Source organism: Talpa europaea (genome assembly GCF_964194135.1).
Source record: "Talpa europaea genome assembly, chromosome: 13".
Classification (NCBI taxonomy): domain Eukaryota; kingdom Metazoa; phylum Chordata; class Mammalia; order Eulipotyphla; family Talpidae; genus Talpa; species Talpa europaea.
The window spans coordinates 61,471,431-61,491,106 of record NC_140080.1 but is presented as its reverse complement, the minus strand read 5'-3'; the positions used below and the strand labels follow the sequence as shown (position 1 = coordinate 61,491,106).

The 19,676-nt window shown below is 40.7% G+C and overlaps 1 protein-coding gene across 2 annotated transcripts in view; it reads right to left on the bottom strand.

The window, feature by feature from the left end:
* Positions 1 to 19,676, bottom strand: part of LAMA3 (laminin subunit alpha 3) — a gene marked incomplete at both ends in the record, with an annotated part of 236,526 nt that overhangs the window by 147,392 nt on the left and 69,458 nt on the right. For both annotated transcript variants that reach the window (XM_084252823.1, XM_084252824.1), the window contains 7 exons: positions 1,721 to 1,855; positions 7,467 to 7,529; positions 8,788 to 8,919; positions 11,114 to 11,204; positions 15,294 to 15,412; positions 16,645 to 16,760; positions 19,541 to 19,632. In XM_084252823.1, coding sequence (XP_084108949.1) covers positions 1,721 to 1,855; positions 7,467 to 7,529; positions 8,788 to 8,919; positions 11,114 to 11,204; positions 15,294 to 15,412; positions 16,645 to 16,760; positions 19,541 to 19,632 — 748 coding nt within the window. The remainder of the gene's footprint in view (positions 1 to 1,720; positions 1,856 to 7,466; positions 7,530 to 8,787; positions 8,920 to 11,113; positions 11,205 to 15,293; positions 15,413 to 16,644; positions 16,761 to 19,540; positions 19,633 to 19,676) is intronic.

Here is a 19,676-nt window from a genome sequence, read left to right as displayed (position 1 = left end):
AGGTTACCACACCTTCCATGATGCCAGTTTAGCACAGAATCTACCTCCAGCATGATTCACACAATTTGAAATAAGCATCACCTGCAATGATGTTTCCATAGGGAGTACATTGGGCTTTCCAACTTCTAATATGGAATTTCTCCAGTTGAAGTCAAGACAGAGAAGGAAAAGATAACACCCTCTTTGCTCCCCCTCCAACCTGCAGACCAAATCTCTGGACAGTGATTGCTCAGAGCTCCTGTGGCCTCTCTCCTGCAAACAGGGTAGGAGACAGAGATCCACGCGCAGGGAACATCCAGGAGTCCAGGGGGAAAGGAAGGACTTGGGAGACATACAGACATCTATGACACAGGAGGCGCCGCTGGGATTGGAGACTCTTAAATAATGTCAAGGGTCGTGTAGAGCAGAATGGGGATTAAAGAATAATATAGCCAACCTATAGAAGCAAGGGCTTCCTGGGCTCTAAGAGCTTTATGGGAGGGTACGGGGAGTCATCCAGACCCCCCCCCCCCATATGAGTAGGCACTGTTATAGGAAACTGAGGGATGGACAGAGAGGCTAAGCAACTTGCCTAAAATGAGAGAAACTTGCTAGTGAGAAACTTGCTCTTCATAACTTTATCCTTCAGCTTCCAGGAGGGTTTTTCCTACTTCTAGCCCATACCCTTGTGGGTAATGTTGCTCATCACAATTTGAACCTTCTCCTGTGTTTGGAGGCTGGAAAGCTAAAAACAGCACTCCCAGGGGATTCTCCTGGAGCTGGGTTCTGGATGCCAACTGGGTTTGCAAATAAGAAATACTTGCATAAGATAAGAAAGTTGGCAAGTAAGGAGGAGGCTGCCTTCTTGTGGCCTGCGGGGAGGGCAATTCCAGAGTTTTGCCCTGTCTGGCGCCCTGCGTGCCAAGAAATGGCCATGTAGGGAGTGGGACTGCATTCCTTCTCTCCTTGAGCTGTGCCGCAGCAGTGTGGGCTTCACACTCAGCCACGCTATTGGCAGCCTCCTCCAAGCCCAGCCTAGGGCCTGCTGCTGCACCCTTAACAGCTTAGATTAGCACCTAATGTCCTGGGCGCAAGTTCCCTTCCTTATAATACCTGGGGTGGTGCTTAATTCTTACCCTGAACCCCAACTGATAGTCTTCTTCTTTCTCATCCTTTCCCCTATGACAGTCAGAGGGAAGTAGGCAAAGAACTTGGACAAACCCACTCATTCATTTGCTCATTCACGCAACATAGACATATACCTATTATTCCCTAGGAACTGGGCCAGATAACTTCCTCCCACCCTCCATCCCTTCAGGGACCCTTACTAGGATGGGATAGTAAGAGAAAAACCAAGTGGGGAGGGAGGCAGTTGTGGTTTTGTCTGCTGTTCTCTCTCCCTGAAATGTGCCGCCTCCTCCCTGTGTCTGCCTGGCAGGTTCCCAACACTGTTCAGGTACCTCCCTACTGCCTCTCCAGACCAGGATCTGCACCCAGGCAGCTGATACCACAGCCCCTGCCCTCGACCACCAGGAAGGAGAAAGGGCTGGTTGCACAGAATAAAGAAGGGAAGTGACAGGGTCCAGATAGGAGGTCAGTCCCTGGAGCACATGCACCTAAGCCAGAGCCTGGCTTGTTAAACTGCAGGCCACACAGTTCTTCCAGAAAGAACCTCTGGATTTCCTCAAGAGGAAATAAACCTTGGGGACTGAGATCACCACAACAGGTGCTGTCCACTTACCTAGGCAGATAGGAAATGAATAGAAACCCACACGGCAGGCGTCACACCGAGGGCCCTCAACGCCCGGGCGGCAAAGGCACCTTCCCTGGGCATCACATATATGAGGGAGCACTCCTTCCAGGTTACAGTCACACCCTGCAAGAGAGAAGGAGCTGTCAGAGTGGGGGGCTCCACTCGCTATTCCTTTGCCAGTTTTGTCTTTTCCCCAGTTATCTGATATGGAAACATAGATTATAAGTTATCTAAGGTTTATGGACCTTCTTAACCTGAAAAGACTATATTTTAGAGGGAAATAAAATAGTCCACAAAGGTATTACTGGATGGTCTCACTCATAGCAGGAATTTAGAAAACCTAAATAAGGGACCAGGAAAAAGACTAACTATAATAAAGTAAAAATCAAAATCAACAAGTAACTATAAACCAGAGACACACTACCGGGGGGTGGGAGGGAAGAGAAAGGATTAGGGTCAAAATAAAGGGGGGTGCAATTGTATGGGGAATATAACCAAAATGAAAATGCATACATTGTGCAAAGATGAAAAATGATGTAAGAATTACATAAAATAAAATATTAAAAAAATAGCCCACAAAGGTAAAGATGCTATTAAGAAACCAGAGATACTAGAGTAATACTAGTTTGCAAAACAGTTATAATCTGTTAACATCTACCCCTGAGCCTTGTTTGGCAAAACTTTAATAGATTCCCATCTAGTGGCAATCTTGAATTAAACATATATCTACTTTCCATTTTTTAGAAGAAGAGAACATAAATTCAGTCCTACTATGTGCCAGATGGGGCTTTAGGAGGCTTCATTCATACTGCCTCACTCAATTCTCCAGGCCTGATGCCATCTCAGTAACCAGGCTGCTTCCAATTCCTCATACAGGTGCTTTCCCACCTCTACATCCTTGATCTGGCTCTTCCCTCTGCCTGTGATGCCCTGTCTGGTCCTTTCTCATACTTCACCTCTCAGTTCAAAGTCAACTCCTCAGGAAGGCCTCCCCAGGTTGTACCAGGAGATGCCCTTATGTCCACACCTTATCCCCTCTCTCAGCTGGCTTTGTCTTTCACACTTTAATTGCTGACATCCCTCCGTGGCCTCATGACATGCTTTGACCATTGGGAGGAGGTGTAGGTACTGTAGTGGTATTTCTGAGCCCAGGTCACAACAGGCTTTGAGGTTTCCATTCTCACCCTCTGGGAAGTCCAACAGAAATTTCAGCAAATGCAGCAGAAAGACCATCCAGTCAACACTCAGAGTTGTGAGAAACCACCCTGTTTGAAGGTCACTAAGTTTTGGGATGATTTGTAGAACAGCAATAGATGAGTGAGCCACCTCTAAGGCTGAAAACTCAGGGCTCCTCCTGCCATCACACAGTATTTCTCAAGAAGTAAATATTTCTCAGAAATATAGGGTTCATGCTTAACTCTTTATAAATGGACAAATATATGTCAAACACAGAGCCTCCAAAACTGAGATACCAGAATTTGCTTGTCTAAGCCTTATCAGGCAGATCTCTATCACCCCACCCTGCCAGACAGATGAAATGCCCAGCCTGGAGGGAGAAAGGGAGGGAAGGTAGTAGGGCATGGCCAGGAAAGCCTGCCCCCACTGTTGTCATCGCCTCTCAGATTTTTCATCTTCAGCAAGTCCCCAGCCCCAGACAAACTGACCTCCATGTTGGCAATGACTAGTAGCTCCTTCCAAAGTGATTAGGGGAATCAAAACCTTTCCATATTATTTGTCAAGAACCCCCCTAGGCAGCTACGTCTTTAGGGTAATTAGACTGCTTTACATAATCACCCCAAGATTTGATCAGTCTCCTGAAGTAAGCACCTACAGTTTTCCCACAGCTGTTGATTTTGTTTGCCATTGCTCTGGTCTTGAAGTAATAAAAATACACATATACCTAGTATCTCTCTCGAGTGCATGCTGTCACTTTCAAAATAAGCCCTTGAAGGTGACGTGTCTATTATATATTAATTCCAAAAAATACATCTTAAGATGAACACTCAGACCCAGAACATATTAACTATATTCAAGGTCATGAAATATAATGAAATCCTGAAAACATACTGATCAGCAAAATGCTTCTATCCTTTGCTCCAACTCTTCAATGTCTGGAATTAGGGATATGGATTTTCTAGCCCAGTAATTCTCAATGTTGGCTGCACACTTAAATTTCCTGGGAAAAATATCATTACCTGGGTGTGGGGTCCCAGACTAAGAGATTCCAATACAACCCCAGAAGTTGTAAACTATGGTCTAGGGGCCAAATCCATTCCTGTTTTGGTAAATACCATTTTACTGGAACACAGCCAAACTCATGCCTTTACAACAGGAAAGTTGAGTTCTTACAACTTTGCCTATAAAGTCGAAAAGACTTACTATATGGCCCTTTACAGGAGTTTCTCAACTACCTAAATGAGAATTTCTACTAATAGAGAAGCAATTCTTAACACAAGCTGCACATCAGAATTATCTGGAAAACTTGTTCAAATTAAATGCCACAGCTTCACCCCTGAAAACCTAAGATCTGGGGTGACACACAGGAATGTATATGCTATGGAAGGAAGAGAGGTTAAAACACAGTTCTGATTGAAAAGCACTGTGGTAGAGGACATGAAAGCACTGACAGGCTTTAAAGAATTAATTATTCACGGGGGAGGGTGTTTGCATTGTTCTGTGCTGTGTATCTTTTGGCAGTTGAGACAGTTTTCTTCTAATGTACACTGCCAGCAGTGAGACCCCACAATGTGTGCTTTTAAAATGCATTAATGGAAGACCAAATTGAAGTGAATATCTGTGCATTCAAATTCCCAAATAATTCCAATTTCACTAATTGAAACTACTTTTCCTCCAGGCTGTGTCTAATATTTTGTAACAGACGTCTGGACTTCCTTTCAAGTTCAATTAAGTTTCTTTTGTTGAAGTCACCAGCAATCTGAGGGAGAAAAAGGAATTGAGTAACAAAGAGATTACTGTAAACAGACAGTAAGTGGGAGATCTGAAACATTCTTGTGGAAGAAAAGCAGAGATGCATATGGTAATCAAGGCTCAAAAGCTGACTTCCATTCTTGTCAATTAACATTTAAAGAAAGGCTGGCTGATGCCCACAATGGGCAGGATGCCAGGGCAGAGACTGGGGGTTAGATACCCATAGAAGCATGGCTGCCGTCAGCAAGTGACTGAGTGTTGAAGAAGGTTTGAGACAACACCCCACATAATGACACAGAGCACCAGGGTTTGATCAGAAGAGCTGGGTTTGGATTAGGCAGAAGTAGGAAAGAGCATAGGAAGGGAAAATGGATCTCTTGCAACTGACCTCAGCGGAGCCCTTTATGTTGCCCCCAAATCCTATAATATCCCCCAAGTCCAGTCACTCCCCATGTTGTTTGGGGATGACACTCACACTCTCTCCTTGACTCCCAGGTCCCCCATCCTCCCTTTCAGCCCAGATCTTGGTTTTTATTTCATAGAGAAAAATAGTAAAAACCAGAAGAAAGCCTCCACAGGTTCCCACCAGGACCTCTGCTTGTCCCTCCCCCAGGCCACATGCTCCTCCTCCTCATTTAAGGTGGCCTCTGGGTCAGTACAGGGCAGTGTCTTCCTTGTTTGCTCCATCAAAAAGCCTTGGAGTCACTCCCTAGTATACTTCCAGGCCTGTGGGCTCTACCTTCGATATAGTCACAATCCATCTCCTTCTTGTCGCCTCTACAGACAACATCCAAGTATCTGGACTCTTCCTCATGAATGATCAAAATAGCTTCTTCTTTTCTCTCCATTTAATCAGTTTTCAACACAGTAGCTGCAAAAATCCTTGTGCAATGTCGTTCTCTATACCAAATCCTCCCTGGCTCCCTCCTCACTCAGAGTAAAAGCTGAGTCCACGACCTGATTCCCCAGAATTTCCTCTCCTGTCCCCTTTGCTCACTCAGATTTCACATCTTGATCTCCCTTTGGTTCCGTGAACATCCCTGACATGCTCCTGTCCCAAGGACTTTGTGCTTGCTCTCTCCTGCTTCTGGATGCTTCTCTAGAGACACCTGCATGACTCACCCCTACCCCTTCTGGTCCTTGTTTAGTTATCTCCTTAATGAGATCTTCCCTGACTTCCCTATAGAGAGAGCGTGCTCAGGTGGACTGCATTCTAAATCTGTGAAGGATCTAAGGAGGTAAGACACAGATACCTCAAGTTTCCAAATAAGCCAGTTGCAATATTTTGGCTAATACAGAAAAAGATAAATAAACATCCACTGTATTTAAATTTGCAAACCACACCATTCCCTTCTCCCTCTGGGTCTCGTTTTCCCCATGTACTCGTGGCCAAGGCTGCCTCTGGCCCATACCCTGTTGCCATACTGTTGCAGAACCTGAACTCTTCCACCCAGGAGAACTCTGCAGAAACCATTTTCTTGTCTAGTCAAATATCCCTTCTCTGCCCACCCTCACCTTGGACATGCCGCAAGAAAGGGTACATGTGTTCATACACCTCGAACTGCCTCCACCCCAACAGGTGAGCATGTGGCCATCAGGTCCTTCCAGGCATCCTGAGGGACTGGAAGCAAAGTCAGTGGGTGACCCTAGCATGACCTAGATGGGGCATAGGCGTGGGCTGTTTGCATTCGGTGTGCCCTTACGTTCGTGCAGGCATGCCATTCTTAATGTGTGCATTCTTGTGTGTGTTCCCTTATGGGTTTATGTAGGAAACTACCCACAGCTCCAGAAGTGAACCTACAGGTCTGGGATCTTCTCATATATATCAGGTTATGCGATTCGTGTAAATGGTTCCACCTTAAAAGCAGCATCCTTGTGTAGGACACAACCCTTCATATCATAATGTAATGACTAGAGATTTTACCTGTTCAGTAGTTACATATTGCACATGTTATAGTATGAGACCCCACTCCCCACCCCAATGAAATATAGCTCCTGGGAATTTTTTCCTATTCTGTTCATTGATAAGAACAGAAAGGTGGTGTCCAAATAATAGGAGCTCAAGAAATACTTGCAGAACAAGTGAATAGGTAGGTGTAGCACCCACACCTGCTCGTTACTCACCTCTCCAACCCAAAGTCAGCTTACGGCACCCCTGCTACTCTCTGCCCAGGAATACTTAGCTGGCTATAGGAATTTCTTAGCCTTTCTGTAAGTCAAGCTGTAGTGCCAAAAGAGTTAATGCCCAGAAGCAGCCCTCCACCAAAATCAGGTAGCTGAAGTAATCCCTTCAGATGAGATAATTCAGAGCATGTTCGACACTGGAGTGACTTAGGAGGGACAAAGCTCCAGGTGCTAAGGGAGGACACTGCTAATGCATCTTCACTATGGGTCCCTTCACTTCCTCATCCACTCCCGAACTGGAGTTCCTTGGGATCAAGGAAATAAACTGCGGGAAATAAACCTGCAAATAAACTGCTTGTACTCAATTCTTTTCTGGGAGTTTCTTTCTAGAGAATGCAAATAAGACAGTAGACTGACTGCCACTGAAGGTTTTTGAGCAAAGTAGTGACCTATGACCCAAGATCTGCTTCATTTCCTTAGTCAGGTCTTGCCGTTGCAAGACCATGATGGAATAGACCATGATAGGGGCGAGGAGCCCAAATAGGAGACACCTGCAAGGCGCCTGAATCCTCCCCTAACATGATTTGAACTTGTGCATAGTAATAATGCACAGGAAGTGGGGGGAAAAAAAAACAGAGCATAGATTTTCACTGAAAGGTTAGCCAACAGAGAGGTTGCTTACCTTTTATTTCTCCAGCTTCTGGATCATCTGGACTAGGAGTAGAAATAGCAGCAATGGGAATTCCTAGAGCAATGGTTTATTAAAATATACAGAGAAAGATTAAGGAAACAATAAGGTAAAACATTACATTTCACTAACTAGGAGAAAGCCTCCTCTAATTTAGTGAAAAGAAACATGTAGCAACTAATATAAAGAAAGGCAGTACTACCATATTCAAAATACATCTAATAAATTAAACTAGATACTGATTTATGTATTACTGAGCAGAAATGGACATTTCATATTCCTAAGAGTTAAATCTAAACAGGGGTTTAGATTTAAATCTAAACAGGGGTTTAGATTTAAATCTAAACATTGGGTTTCATTTGCATCTTTGTTGGTTTTTAATGTAAAAGTGAGATTAGTTTTTTTAAGTTTCTTTCCTGAAAATTTTGTTGATACCATAAAATTGCTTCAAGTTTCTTCTTTCACTAAAAAGGCAAATGCAATTTCTGCTCAGCCTCCAGCTGGTAGTTACAGATTCTAAATGGACTAAGCCCTGATTCAGCGTCATTCTGTTTGAACTGAAAATTTTGCTCCCTTTAAATATACAATAATTATGTAATGTTTCATCCAAAGCAGGACACTTGGGGGTGAGAGTGGGGCTAGTTAAATCATTACCCTGGGGCAGCTGGTGTGAGCTAGCACATACAGCCACCCACTCACATGTGTCCTGCCCCAGGTCTCCACAAATCACTGTGCTCTTCCTGTGACTGTAGACCGTGAGGGTGGGGATGAACAAGCACCCAGGGAGCAGGGGGTGGAGGGTGTCACCTGTTGAGAGTCTTTGTCTTAGCACCAAGGCAAAGGGAGCCATGGCTCTTAACATCACTTGCATAGTGGATTTCACAGGCCCTCCTGCTGCATGTTCTATGGTATTTCTGATGGATACATAATTTTATCTTCTAGATGCTGAGATGTTCACTTAGATAATGGTAGTGGTGTGAGGTAGGTCCTGTGGTAACTTGGCCTCTCTTAAGCACAGCAGAAAGGGGAAAACAACCCTCTTTGGACACCCAAAACATGTAGAAGCCCTGATATTTCTTTGAGGTTAATGAGGAAAAATTACACACATGGATTACTGTCGAATTGAAATTGTCAATATTTGACCCTAACACTTAAATAAGACTATAAAGCATACTGATAACCTTCAGGATCAAACACTTTCTTATTAATACAACCTTCGTAATGCATGCTCTGTGCCCACCCCTTGCCCTGGTGTAATGCACAAAATCCAGCTTGAGCCAAGAAGGGAGACCTCTCCTGCCACAGGGGCACTTACTCAGGCAAACCGGAAAGTTGTAGTATCCTGCCGCACACTCCTCGCAGTTGTCTCCGCGGAAATTGGGCTTGCAGTTACAGCGGCCGGAGCCTTGCTCACAATCAACCGCGTGCTCAGGGTTACAGCTGCAAGCTGAAAGAAGTCCCAATTTCCAAAGGATCAGGCCTTCATTGCACTTAATGAGGCACACAAGTCCAAAACTTTGTCATCACTCTACGGTTATGCTTGAAAGCACAAGGCCTGTTTCACTGCATCCCTGGTAGATGGTGCACACTGAACCTCAGAGGTAAGCTCTGATGAGCAGCCACACTGAGATGTGCTCAAGAATGTGGTACATATATACCATGGAATATTACTCAGCATTCAAAAAAGATAAACACATGCAATTTGCAGCAACATGGATGGCGCTGGAAGGGATCATGCTCAGTGAAATAAGCCAAAAAGAAAAATACCGGATGGTCTCACTCATAGCAGGAATCTAGAAAACTTAAATAAGGGACCAGGAAAATGAATATAAGAAAGTGAAAATCAAAATCAACAAAAAACTATGAACCAGAGACACTTTTTGGGGGGTGGGGGGCGGGAGGGGAAGGATTGGGGTCAGAATGGGGCGTTTGCAATTGTATGGGGGAATATAAAAATAAAATTTATTATTTAAAAAAAAAAAAGAATGTAGTTCATTACATGAGCACTGCCCAGCTCACCGGGTAAAGGGGCAAAGCCTGCACAGACTACAATCAGAGGGGCTGGGTGAGTGTGTGCTACAGCTCCTGCTGGGCACAGCCTCTCCTGCCCAGGAGCCAAGTGTGAACATCCACACAGGGCTCATTGTTACACAGCCGTTATGTGTGATGGGGGGTGACTAGGTACTGATAGGGCATCTTGGACAGTGCTGCAAGATTGCACCCATAACCCAAATGTTAAATTTGACTGATAGAGCTTACTGAAGGCATTTTTTGTGCAAACCAACAAGACTATTTGGCTTGCATTTCAAAGGGATATACTTGGGGTATTAGAGGTTTGGTCACACACACACACACACACACACACACACACACATTTGGGAGCTTTCCTTGACCTGGAAAAGAAAATAGTGGCATAGATCAGCTGAGTACATGCCCCATGAGGACCTGGGAGACTGCTAAAGCTGTGAACATGAAGCATCTCTCCAGCTGACCTTCTCCGGGGTCCTTTGCTTAATTTATCTAGGATTCGTATGTCCTGTGGATACTTTGTGCTCAACCTCTAGTATCTCCACAAGGCCACTTCAGTAATAATAATTTAAAAACTAGAAAAGTGGTGGAGAGTTGAGACTCCTACCCTATGGGACTGCATTCACTATGTCCTGTTTCCTTCACCATTGCCCATTCTTCACGGGCACCAGGAAAGTGATGGGCATGACATGGAAGAGGGTGGGGAAACAGACACAGTGCTAACCACTAAGAGTGCCACAGAGAGAAGCAAATCAGGGTTCACAAATTCTTTGGCTTTTGATGTCCATAATTTAATGATATGATGAATAAATTTTGGAGGACAGTGGACACAAATCAACTTAAGGATGGAAATTGCTCCCCAACTGTGATATCCAAAGAACGTACCAGAACTGTACAGATCACCCATGCAGGGCAAAGTTCATGATATGACCTAGGACTGATAACTCTGCTGGGAAAGCGAGTGGCATTCTTCTGGATGATGGATGTGGGCAGAGGCACCAGACAGACATGAACCACTTCTTGGACCAACCAGTTATTGTATTTTTCACTGAGTCAAAATATTTAACTACTCATCCTCTTTGGCTTCCCCATATTTAACAGAATAAAAATGAATGTCCTACGTATGTTATGATTTAAATAAGGCATTTCTAAAAGTATTTAGAGAGTGCCTTGCATATAACAAGTGCCCAATAGCTATTTTAAATATTTTAAGTAATTCCTTGTGAAATCATTACCATGTTAACTTGATGGTATTCTGATGAAATCCAAAACTGTTGGCGATCATAAAAAAATGTCAAAATAACAGGAAATGGAGGAACTAATATTTATTGCATGTCCAGTATATAAAGGGCTCAAAGCTCAGTGTCTTCCAAGCTTCCTAGGTGTTTTTGATGTCATTTCACCTCAGGGAATATATTATCTTTTCTGTTTATATGTAAAAAAAAATGTGAAGCTCAGCAAGACTGTAACTGACTGACAGAGCTAGTAAAGAGCAGAACCAATAAGAAGAGAAAGAGAATGAGGAGAACTACTAACCAGTCAGAATTTTGCTTAATAACATCCCTCAGGCAATATTCAGAGGTAAAGAGCCACCAAATCGGGATGAAACTTACGGGTGCAGCCATGGGGGGCATCAACTGGAACACCATATGGGCGGAAAAAGCCTTTAGCACATTTTTCACAGTTTATGCCAGCTGTGTTATGCTGGAAAGAAACAAAAGAAACGTAGGAAGAATGTAAGAGTTCTTATTTTGTGTAATTCATACAAGAGAAATACTTCTGTCATATACTTGTGTAAATTTAGTCTCTGAAAAAAAAAAATGTTGGTCTTGACCTTGAGTCTCCTAGATTTACTATAGGACACAGACTTAATATTGAATCTCGAGTTTTTTGTCCACTGGAAGAAAATGAGGGTGACTTCCATGAACTGGAGAGCCCAGATTTTCTCTTCCACCATTTGCTCAATAAGACACCTGATCCTTGAGTGAAAACTCCAAATGTTCAGTCTTCATGGTTTCATTCAGAAGAAATGAAGAATGGAGAAAAAATTACCCTCAGGTTTAACCCAAGGAATAAAGAAAAGGTCATGTGTGTATTTTTAGCTTCTTCAACTTTGAAAGAAATAGCACATACAGATCCTTTTCTTTCAGAATTCTAATTTTATCTGTGCTTTAGTCATGAAACTGTTTCTATTACATGAACAGAAAATATAGGAATGAATCTCACACATAGAACTCATTTAAAGTACAATAGTTGGGGGGTTTTCATATTTCATGGTTAATCCCTGTAATTGCCACACAATCAAATTACCCACATGCATCATCAGTTTCCAAGAACTACATGACATGGATCTAGCTCAAGTCTGCCTCTCTTTTTCTAATTTGGAAACAATTAGGAGGACAGTGTTCTTTCATTAGTAAAAGGAAAGGCAATAGGAAATTAAAAGGAAAAAATATGACATACTCTGACCCAAAAAGAATCACCACAGAAACACAGTGGGGAGAACAAAGACCCTTTCTGTATCCTCTCCCCCATTTTAGATTATTTTTATTAATTACAGATTTTACTTATTACCACCCTTTGTCTGGGGGCTAAAATCTGAATCCACTTTAACAGTGAGGTCTATAACCACAATGGCCCACTTCTCTGACTTAACATTTATATGCATAAAAACATTTTGGACCAATAAGAAACAGTTGTAGTCTACTCCCTCTTCTATCCAATGCCAATTAACCTCAACTCTGTTGCTTGCCATTGTGACTTATTACAGACAAAGGACAGCAGGTTAAACTTGGTTCCCCAGTTTTTCCTAATTGGAGGAAGAAAAGGGGTAAAGTTCTCTAAAGTGGGACCCCAGTGGGGGTTTCCCCTCTCTCACAAATTTTGGTCAGTGAAGCATCTGACACAGAGAAGTAATATTTTTAAGATGATCAAAAGAGTAACAAGTAACTCTGCAGATGGAACAATACCTGTAATATGTTTTCAAATATTGGCTTCTCTAAAACCCCAGCACCCTGAGGGGAAGAACACACCAATTTAAGCACAGACACTATGGCCGTGGTTAGACCAAAGCCAGATGGAGACCCAAGGCCAGATGGCTCCATAATTTCTATCCTGGAGGCCCTGGGGGAAGCAAGCACATTGGGACAGATGGGTACTTGAGTTTGCATTTGCATAACACTTAAAATGAGAAAACCTCAATGGCCCAAGCCAAACTGTAGGGAGGGCACTTCTGGGAACCATGCAGGAGATAATGACCTCACCCCACAAATGCACACATCCCCTTTCCTATGCCTATGTTGATACTATACTTCTTTGACTCCTGTAGCTTTCTTGCTAGTTTTGAAGTAAGATAGCATATGTTCTCCAACTTCATTGTGTTTCTTCCAAACAGCTTTGGGTATGTCTAGGGTTTTGACATCCCTATAAAATTATAATGTGCCTTGTCAATTTCTGTGTAAAAATCTGCATAAAAGCTTCAGATTAATTTGTGGAAAACTGGCATCTTAATAAATATATTAAGATTTATTTATAAGAACATTATTAAGATTTATTTATAAAAACATTTCTGGGCAATGTTTTTTAGCTTTAGTACAGAAGCCTTGCATGTCCTTTGTTAAATTTATTTTTAAACATTTCCTATTGTTGACACTATTTTAAATTGAAGTTTTATTCCATCTTCTTATTGTTTGTTGCTAGCATAATTTTTACATATTATCCTTGAATCCTGTAATTTTACTAAATTCAGTTATTAATTTTAGTGGTTGTTTTGCATATTTCTTAAAATTTTTTTTATATAGCAGCCATGTTGTCTGTAAATAGAGGCATTTCTACATCTTCCTTCCCAACTTTAATGCCTTTTCTTTCTTTCTCCTGCCATATTGCAATGGTTAGGACCCCCAGGGCACCATTTAAAAGAAGTGGTAAAAAGCAAGTATTCTTGCCTCAACCCAAATCTTTAAAAACCAATATTTCAATATTTGATCTCTAACATGATCTTAGTTGTAGGTTCTTCATGAATGCCCCTCATCAGATTGCAGAAATTCACTTCTATTCCTAGTTTGCTAAGAGTTTTTATCATAAAACAGGTATTGGTTTTTTCTAATGAATTTTCACGTGATTCTTTTCACTTATTCTTGTTAATATGATTAATTATACAGATTGGTTTTGAATGTTCAAAACAGTGCTTTCCTTGGATAAACCTCACTCATCTAATAAATTGCTGAATTCTACTTTCTAACTATAAGTACATGTTTTTTGAATCTATAATGTTCATGAGAGTTATAGGCCAGTGATTTTATTTTATGTAATGTCAGTCAAATTTTGGGATTAAGGTTTAAACTAGCCTCATCACCAAGTTGGGAAATGTTCTTCCCTATTTTCTGAAAAATCGTGCATAAAATTGTTGGTGTTTCTTACTTAAATATTTAATAAAATTTGCCAGTAAAACCATCTGGGCCTGACACTTTTTTGGTCAGAAAATTTTGATAATAAATTTAATTTCTTACATAGGTACCAGATTATTCAAATGTTCTGTTTCATCTTGTATCAATTCTAGAAAGTTATAGTTCTCAAGAAACTTGTCCATTTAACCCAGGTTATCAATTTTGCTGGCGTAGAGTTGTTCATAGTATTCTTTTATATTGCTTTTAATGTCTAGTGCTAAATCCTTATTTGTATGTGGTATTGGTAACTTTTAACCACCTCCTTTTTCCTAACCAGTATAGCTGAGAGCTTATGAATTTTGTCAAACTTTTCTATAGCTCAGCTTTTGGCTTTGTAAATTTTCTCTATTTTTTTTTTTTTACTGTTTTATGTTGAATTCTGTTCTTATATTTATTGCTTTCTTCCTTCTACCTACTTGCTCTGCTTTTACTAACTTCTTAAGGTTGAACTATGGGTCACCAATTTTAGATTTCTTTTTAAAGCTATGGATTTCAGGCCTCCCCAGTGGCGCAGTGGTTGAGCGCTGGGTTGCGGGCCTCCTGAAGCCTCTGCAGCGCCGGTTTGATGCCTGGCTGCTGGGTGAGAGTCCCACATGGCATGGAGCACAGACCTCTCCTGTAGTGCCTACTGCTCCCCTCAGCAGTGTACTTCCTCACTCTGCCTGTTCTGCTCTCCGTTCTGGCTCTGATGAATTCTCTCACCCTCCTGCGCTTCTCACTGTTCCCAGTGCTAGTATAATAAAATAAATAAATCTTAAAAAAAATAAAAAATAAATCTATGGATTTCTCTTTAAGCACTGCATTAGTTGTATCCTACAATTTTTCATGCATTGTGTTTTCTGATTAAAATTTAATTTAAAATTTAAATTTAAATCTTTTAATCTTTTTTAGAAATCTTTTCTAATTTCCCTTATGATTTCATCTTTGACTGTGGATTATTTAGAAGTATTTTATTTCAAATACTGAAGGTTTTCCCAATAATATTGACTTCCAATTTAACTCCATGTTTGTCAGAAAACATGCTCTATAGCTATATGAATTTAATCATTTTTTAAGTGACAGAACTTATATCATAGCCCAAACTTATGTTTATCTTGTTGAATGTATCATGTGTACTTTAAATAATGTGCAGTCTGTATTTGTTGAAATAGTGTTCTATAGATATCAATTAAGGCAAGGTGTTTAACAATGTCATTCTATCCTTCTAATGTTTTGTGTATAAAAGTGGGGAAAACTGTCTCAGAAAATACTTCTAATTGTATATCACTTTCTTGGCATCTTTTAGGAACAGGCTTACTAAATGCTCTGTCCTATAATGACATCCATTTTGGTCTAAACTGTGCCTCACCTGGCAATTAATGCAGACCCCTCCACCTGCATAGATGCCCTGGATATTCAAGCTTGCCTGCTTTCTCTCAACATCTGGATCATAGTAACAGTCGATGGCGTGACCATGGCAGTTGCATGCTGAAAAAAAATCATTCCAAATTAATATCCCATCATTACTGTGAGACACTTTGCAAATACTCCCAGTGTTGCTGCTCATGGAACTACAAAAATATCTGTTGTAAAATATCCTAAGTAAATATTCTTAGTAGAAATACTAGGAATTTTTACACAAAGAAAGGTCTATAGTAAAAAGCAATTAGCAGTTTCTTTCATTTTTATTAAGTGGGAGAGATTTCTCTTTTTAAAAATGTTATATAATTACAACAAATTAAGATAAACTACACAGCCAGTTAAATTTCATGTGCAAAAAGGATATTACCACTAACAAGAATAACTGAGCTCTTGGTATACTTTGAAAGTGTTTTACATATAAGATTTCATTTAATCTGCACAATAATTCTCTAATATGGGTATTTTTGTCCCTGTAGTCCAGATGAGGAGGCTGAGACTTAGAGAGATTAAAGGATATGCCCAGAGTTATACAGTCTATAAGTAACAGAGATAGAATCCTGACTTACGTTTGTTCTGCTACAAAATCTATTCTCTCAACCAATACTCCAAGTCTTTCATTCTCAGCACTATTGATAATATTAATAAATTGGAAGTGAGCTTAATGTATAATTATAGAAAACAGTTAAGCAAACAACCATATATTTTCTTAACAGTCACTTCCCTGGAACTTCTCACATTTGGATACAGTAGAACACACATCCCAGCCTGTAGTAGCACTCAGCAAGCACTTGCTGGATATATGTAATCCATCAAATGAAAACACTATGTGACATGAAAAAGGATGTCAAAGAGTTTTTAGTAAATGGGGAAAATACTATAAAATATCAAATCAAAAAGATCAAGATATAAAATTGTGTATATATATATAATACAACCATATATGTTTAAAGTATGTATGGAAAAAAAACACTAAAAATATCTGACAAAATAGTAGAGTGGTTCTCTCCAGAAAATAAACAAATTTTGGTGCTTTTACTTTGCTTTTTAAAATATCCAAGTTCTCTGTCAATATATGTAATACTTCTGAAATTTGAAAATGTAATTTAAACCCCATTTAGGATTATCATCATAGCCAATTTTTAAAAATTAACAAGCTTTTTCTTAGACAGGATTTATTTTCATTACATTCCGCCTAGATCAAATTTTCCAAGACTTTACAAAAAATTCTGTTTTAATCAAGTCCCTAGATAAACATACTAGGTAAGAAGATTGCCTAGGCCCCTCTCCCCAGCACTCACCTTCACACTCATGGCTCTGCTCCCGTGTGGCAGGCTGCCAATGCTTCTGGTGGTACCCAACACAACAGTGATCACACGTCTGTCCACAGGTGTGGTGCTGGCACTCACACCGAAACCTGTCGGAGCAAATCTCAGTTACTGGAAAGTCTTTATTAAGAGGGGAGGAATGAAATATTGTACAAAAATGAACAATGATGTAAGAAATTTTTTAAAACTAAAATAAATAAATGAGTAAATTACAATATCACAAAAAGAAGAGATCAGTTTCTGTATTAAAAACTGACACACTCATACAGTCATCATGGTCACCCTTTGTACCACTTACCATTTACTGAGTAATTAAGATAACAAAGCACTTTGCATATATTATTTTAACATCCCCTTTCATTCAACCTATTATCTCCATCTTACAGAGGGTGCATTAAGATTCAGAGATATTAAAATACTTGTCAAATGTCAAACGATGATAGAGGACAGAGGCTAAACCGACATTTGTCTAACTCAAAAGTCCCAGCTCTTTTTTCCCCACCACTGTATATCACAATAAATGAACACATGAGCAAGCAAGTGCTGAGTTTACTGAGCTGTGTTGATCTGGAGTAGTCGATCAAAAGGTCTGCTCAGGTTTCCTGCTCAGTCTTGGGTCAGGCACAGAGTCACCAAATCCAAGAGACAGTTGCGAACACAATCTCAGAAGATGTTGTTCCACGAGGCTCTGCCCACTCAAGCAAACAGCTCTGCACAACTCTCATCGGGAGATTTACATGAGCATAACAAAATAAAGCAGGGGGAGGATACTTGTCTGAATGATACTGGCATCCCCAAATAATTGCTTTTTCTGACACTTAAGCCCAGGCCCATCTGGAAAACTCATCCTCACATCTACTGTGAATATTGCTGACAATGTTAACTGGAGAATCCTCTTCATGATGAACATCACCTGACACTAAGGGAAATTCCTTATCTGACCCTAGTGTCAAGTTTCTCCTAAGCAACTTTTTAGATTACAGTTATAGTGAAAGATGAAACTGAGCAGGTTTCTCTTTTTGAGTTGAAAAAAGGAAGCTGCTAGGAAGCTCAGAATTAAATCTGTGCTCAACCCATGCATCAAGGTCAGCATACTTGATTAAAGTCCTCTTCTGCTTCTTCATGTGTTCTGCTTGATTTATACTAACTTTTCTGATGCCCTTCATTAAGTCACTGAATCCCCTTAAATATGAGATTTTTTTCCTCATCATAGAAGTCTCTATGAATCATGTGCAGATCAGCCTGTTGTGCAGAAGCAACCAGGAAGCAGGCAGAGACAAGGCAGTTGTGCTGGTGTAGACTGGTGGTAAACTACACCTTTCAGAGAGGCATGGGGAGATGGCCTCTCCACACACAAATATTGGGAGCAATTACCTACTCAGTTTAAAACCCCTCCGGGTCTCCCAGGGTCGACAGGGTTGGGCAGTTCTCCCAAGTAGGAAGTTCAGACCCTCTCAGATGGCTTCAACTCCTTTTCCAAATGGCACCATTTTCAGACTCACTAGACTGACCCTCTCTCCTCTTTCTCTCCAATTCAGGACTTTCCTGACCTGACATCTTGAACAGTAGGACCCTTCCCTCCAGGAAGCTATATAGAAATGATGGATTATTAATAAACAAGTCCTTGCTGATCAAAGGCTTGTCATTTGGTGGATTCAAATTGACATTTCAGATGACGCCACCTAATTCCCGAAGGCATTCTGAGAACACTGGGGATTGTTGGTGGTCAGGGAGAAGAACTCCTCAAAGTGGAGTATGTAAGTTGGTATCTATACCTTAGCCTGAATGGGAAGCTAAATGTATGAACATGAATCTGGGAATTGTAGGCTTGTACTAAATGATTGAAAGAAAATTATTACTGTATCTAACAGCTAGTAATTTCCAGCCCTTATAAGTATCCTTATTGTGGTGGTAATGTGAGTTTATACAACTGCTGAGCACTTAAATCTTAATCATGCACATTATTGTATGTGAAATTACCTCAATTAAAAACAAAAAAGCGTGCACCCTTTTACATGTTCTTAGCGACATCTTCACCATAACCAAAAGGTGGCAGTAACCTAAGTGTCCATCAACAGAAGGATGGATAAGCAAAATGTGATATACTCATAATGAAATGTTGTTCAGCCTTTAAAAGGGAGAAAGTTTTGGCAGATGCCTCAACAAGGATGAACCTGGAGGACATTACGCTAAGTGAAATAAACTACTCACAAGAAAAGACAAATATTGTGTGATTCTAGTTAAAGGAAATACCTAGTGTAGGTAAACTCAGAAAGTAGAGTATGGTTGTGAGGAGCTCAGGGAGCGGGGAGTGGGGAGTTGTTTAATGGGTATAGAATTTCAATGTTGCAAAACGAAAATAGTTTTGGAGACTCTCTGCACAATACGAATGTATGTAAAGCTATTTAACTCAGACCACTGCCGCTTAAAAATGGTTGAGATGGCAAACTTTATATGATGTGTCTTTTACTACAATTCAAAAAAAAAAAGGATTTGAAAATGCATACTCCTGGTGCCATCAGACCAGAGATCCAGAGATAGCAAAAACAAGTTTTACTTCTCTTGCCAACTCTAATTAACTATTTGTGGATGCCTGGGGCACTGTCTGGAGTAAGGGGGAAAGGTTTGATGATTGCATTCCAGATCACCCATAGAGTGCTAATATTAATAAGCCATGTCTGCTATGGGCTGGTGGGGGTATGTGGAGGAAAGAGTAGGGCCCAAGGAGAAGAGACACATATTACCTATTTGTTGACGTTGAGACATTCCTGCTGAGGGCAGGAACAGAAATATTAGTGAGATGCAAACATCCACTGAGACATTAGACTTATTTACACCAAGGTTAAAAAAATTTGTACAATGCACTTACAATTTTTCAGGATTGTTTGCACTGCACACCTCAGCATGGCCATTGCAAACACACCGTCCACCAATACTGATGTCTTTTATGCTGTAATAATACTATATAACAGAAAACAGAAGAGGCCAGTTTTACAAAACAGTAA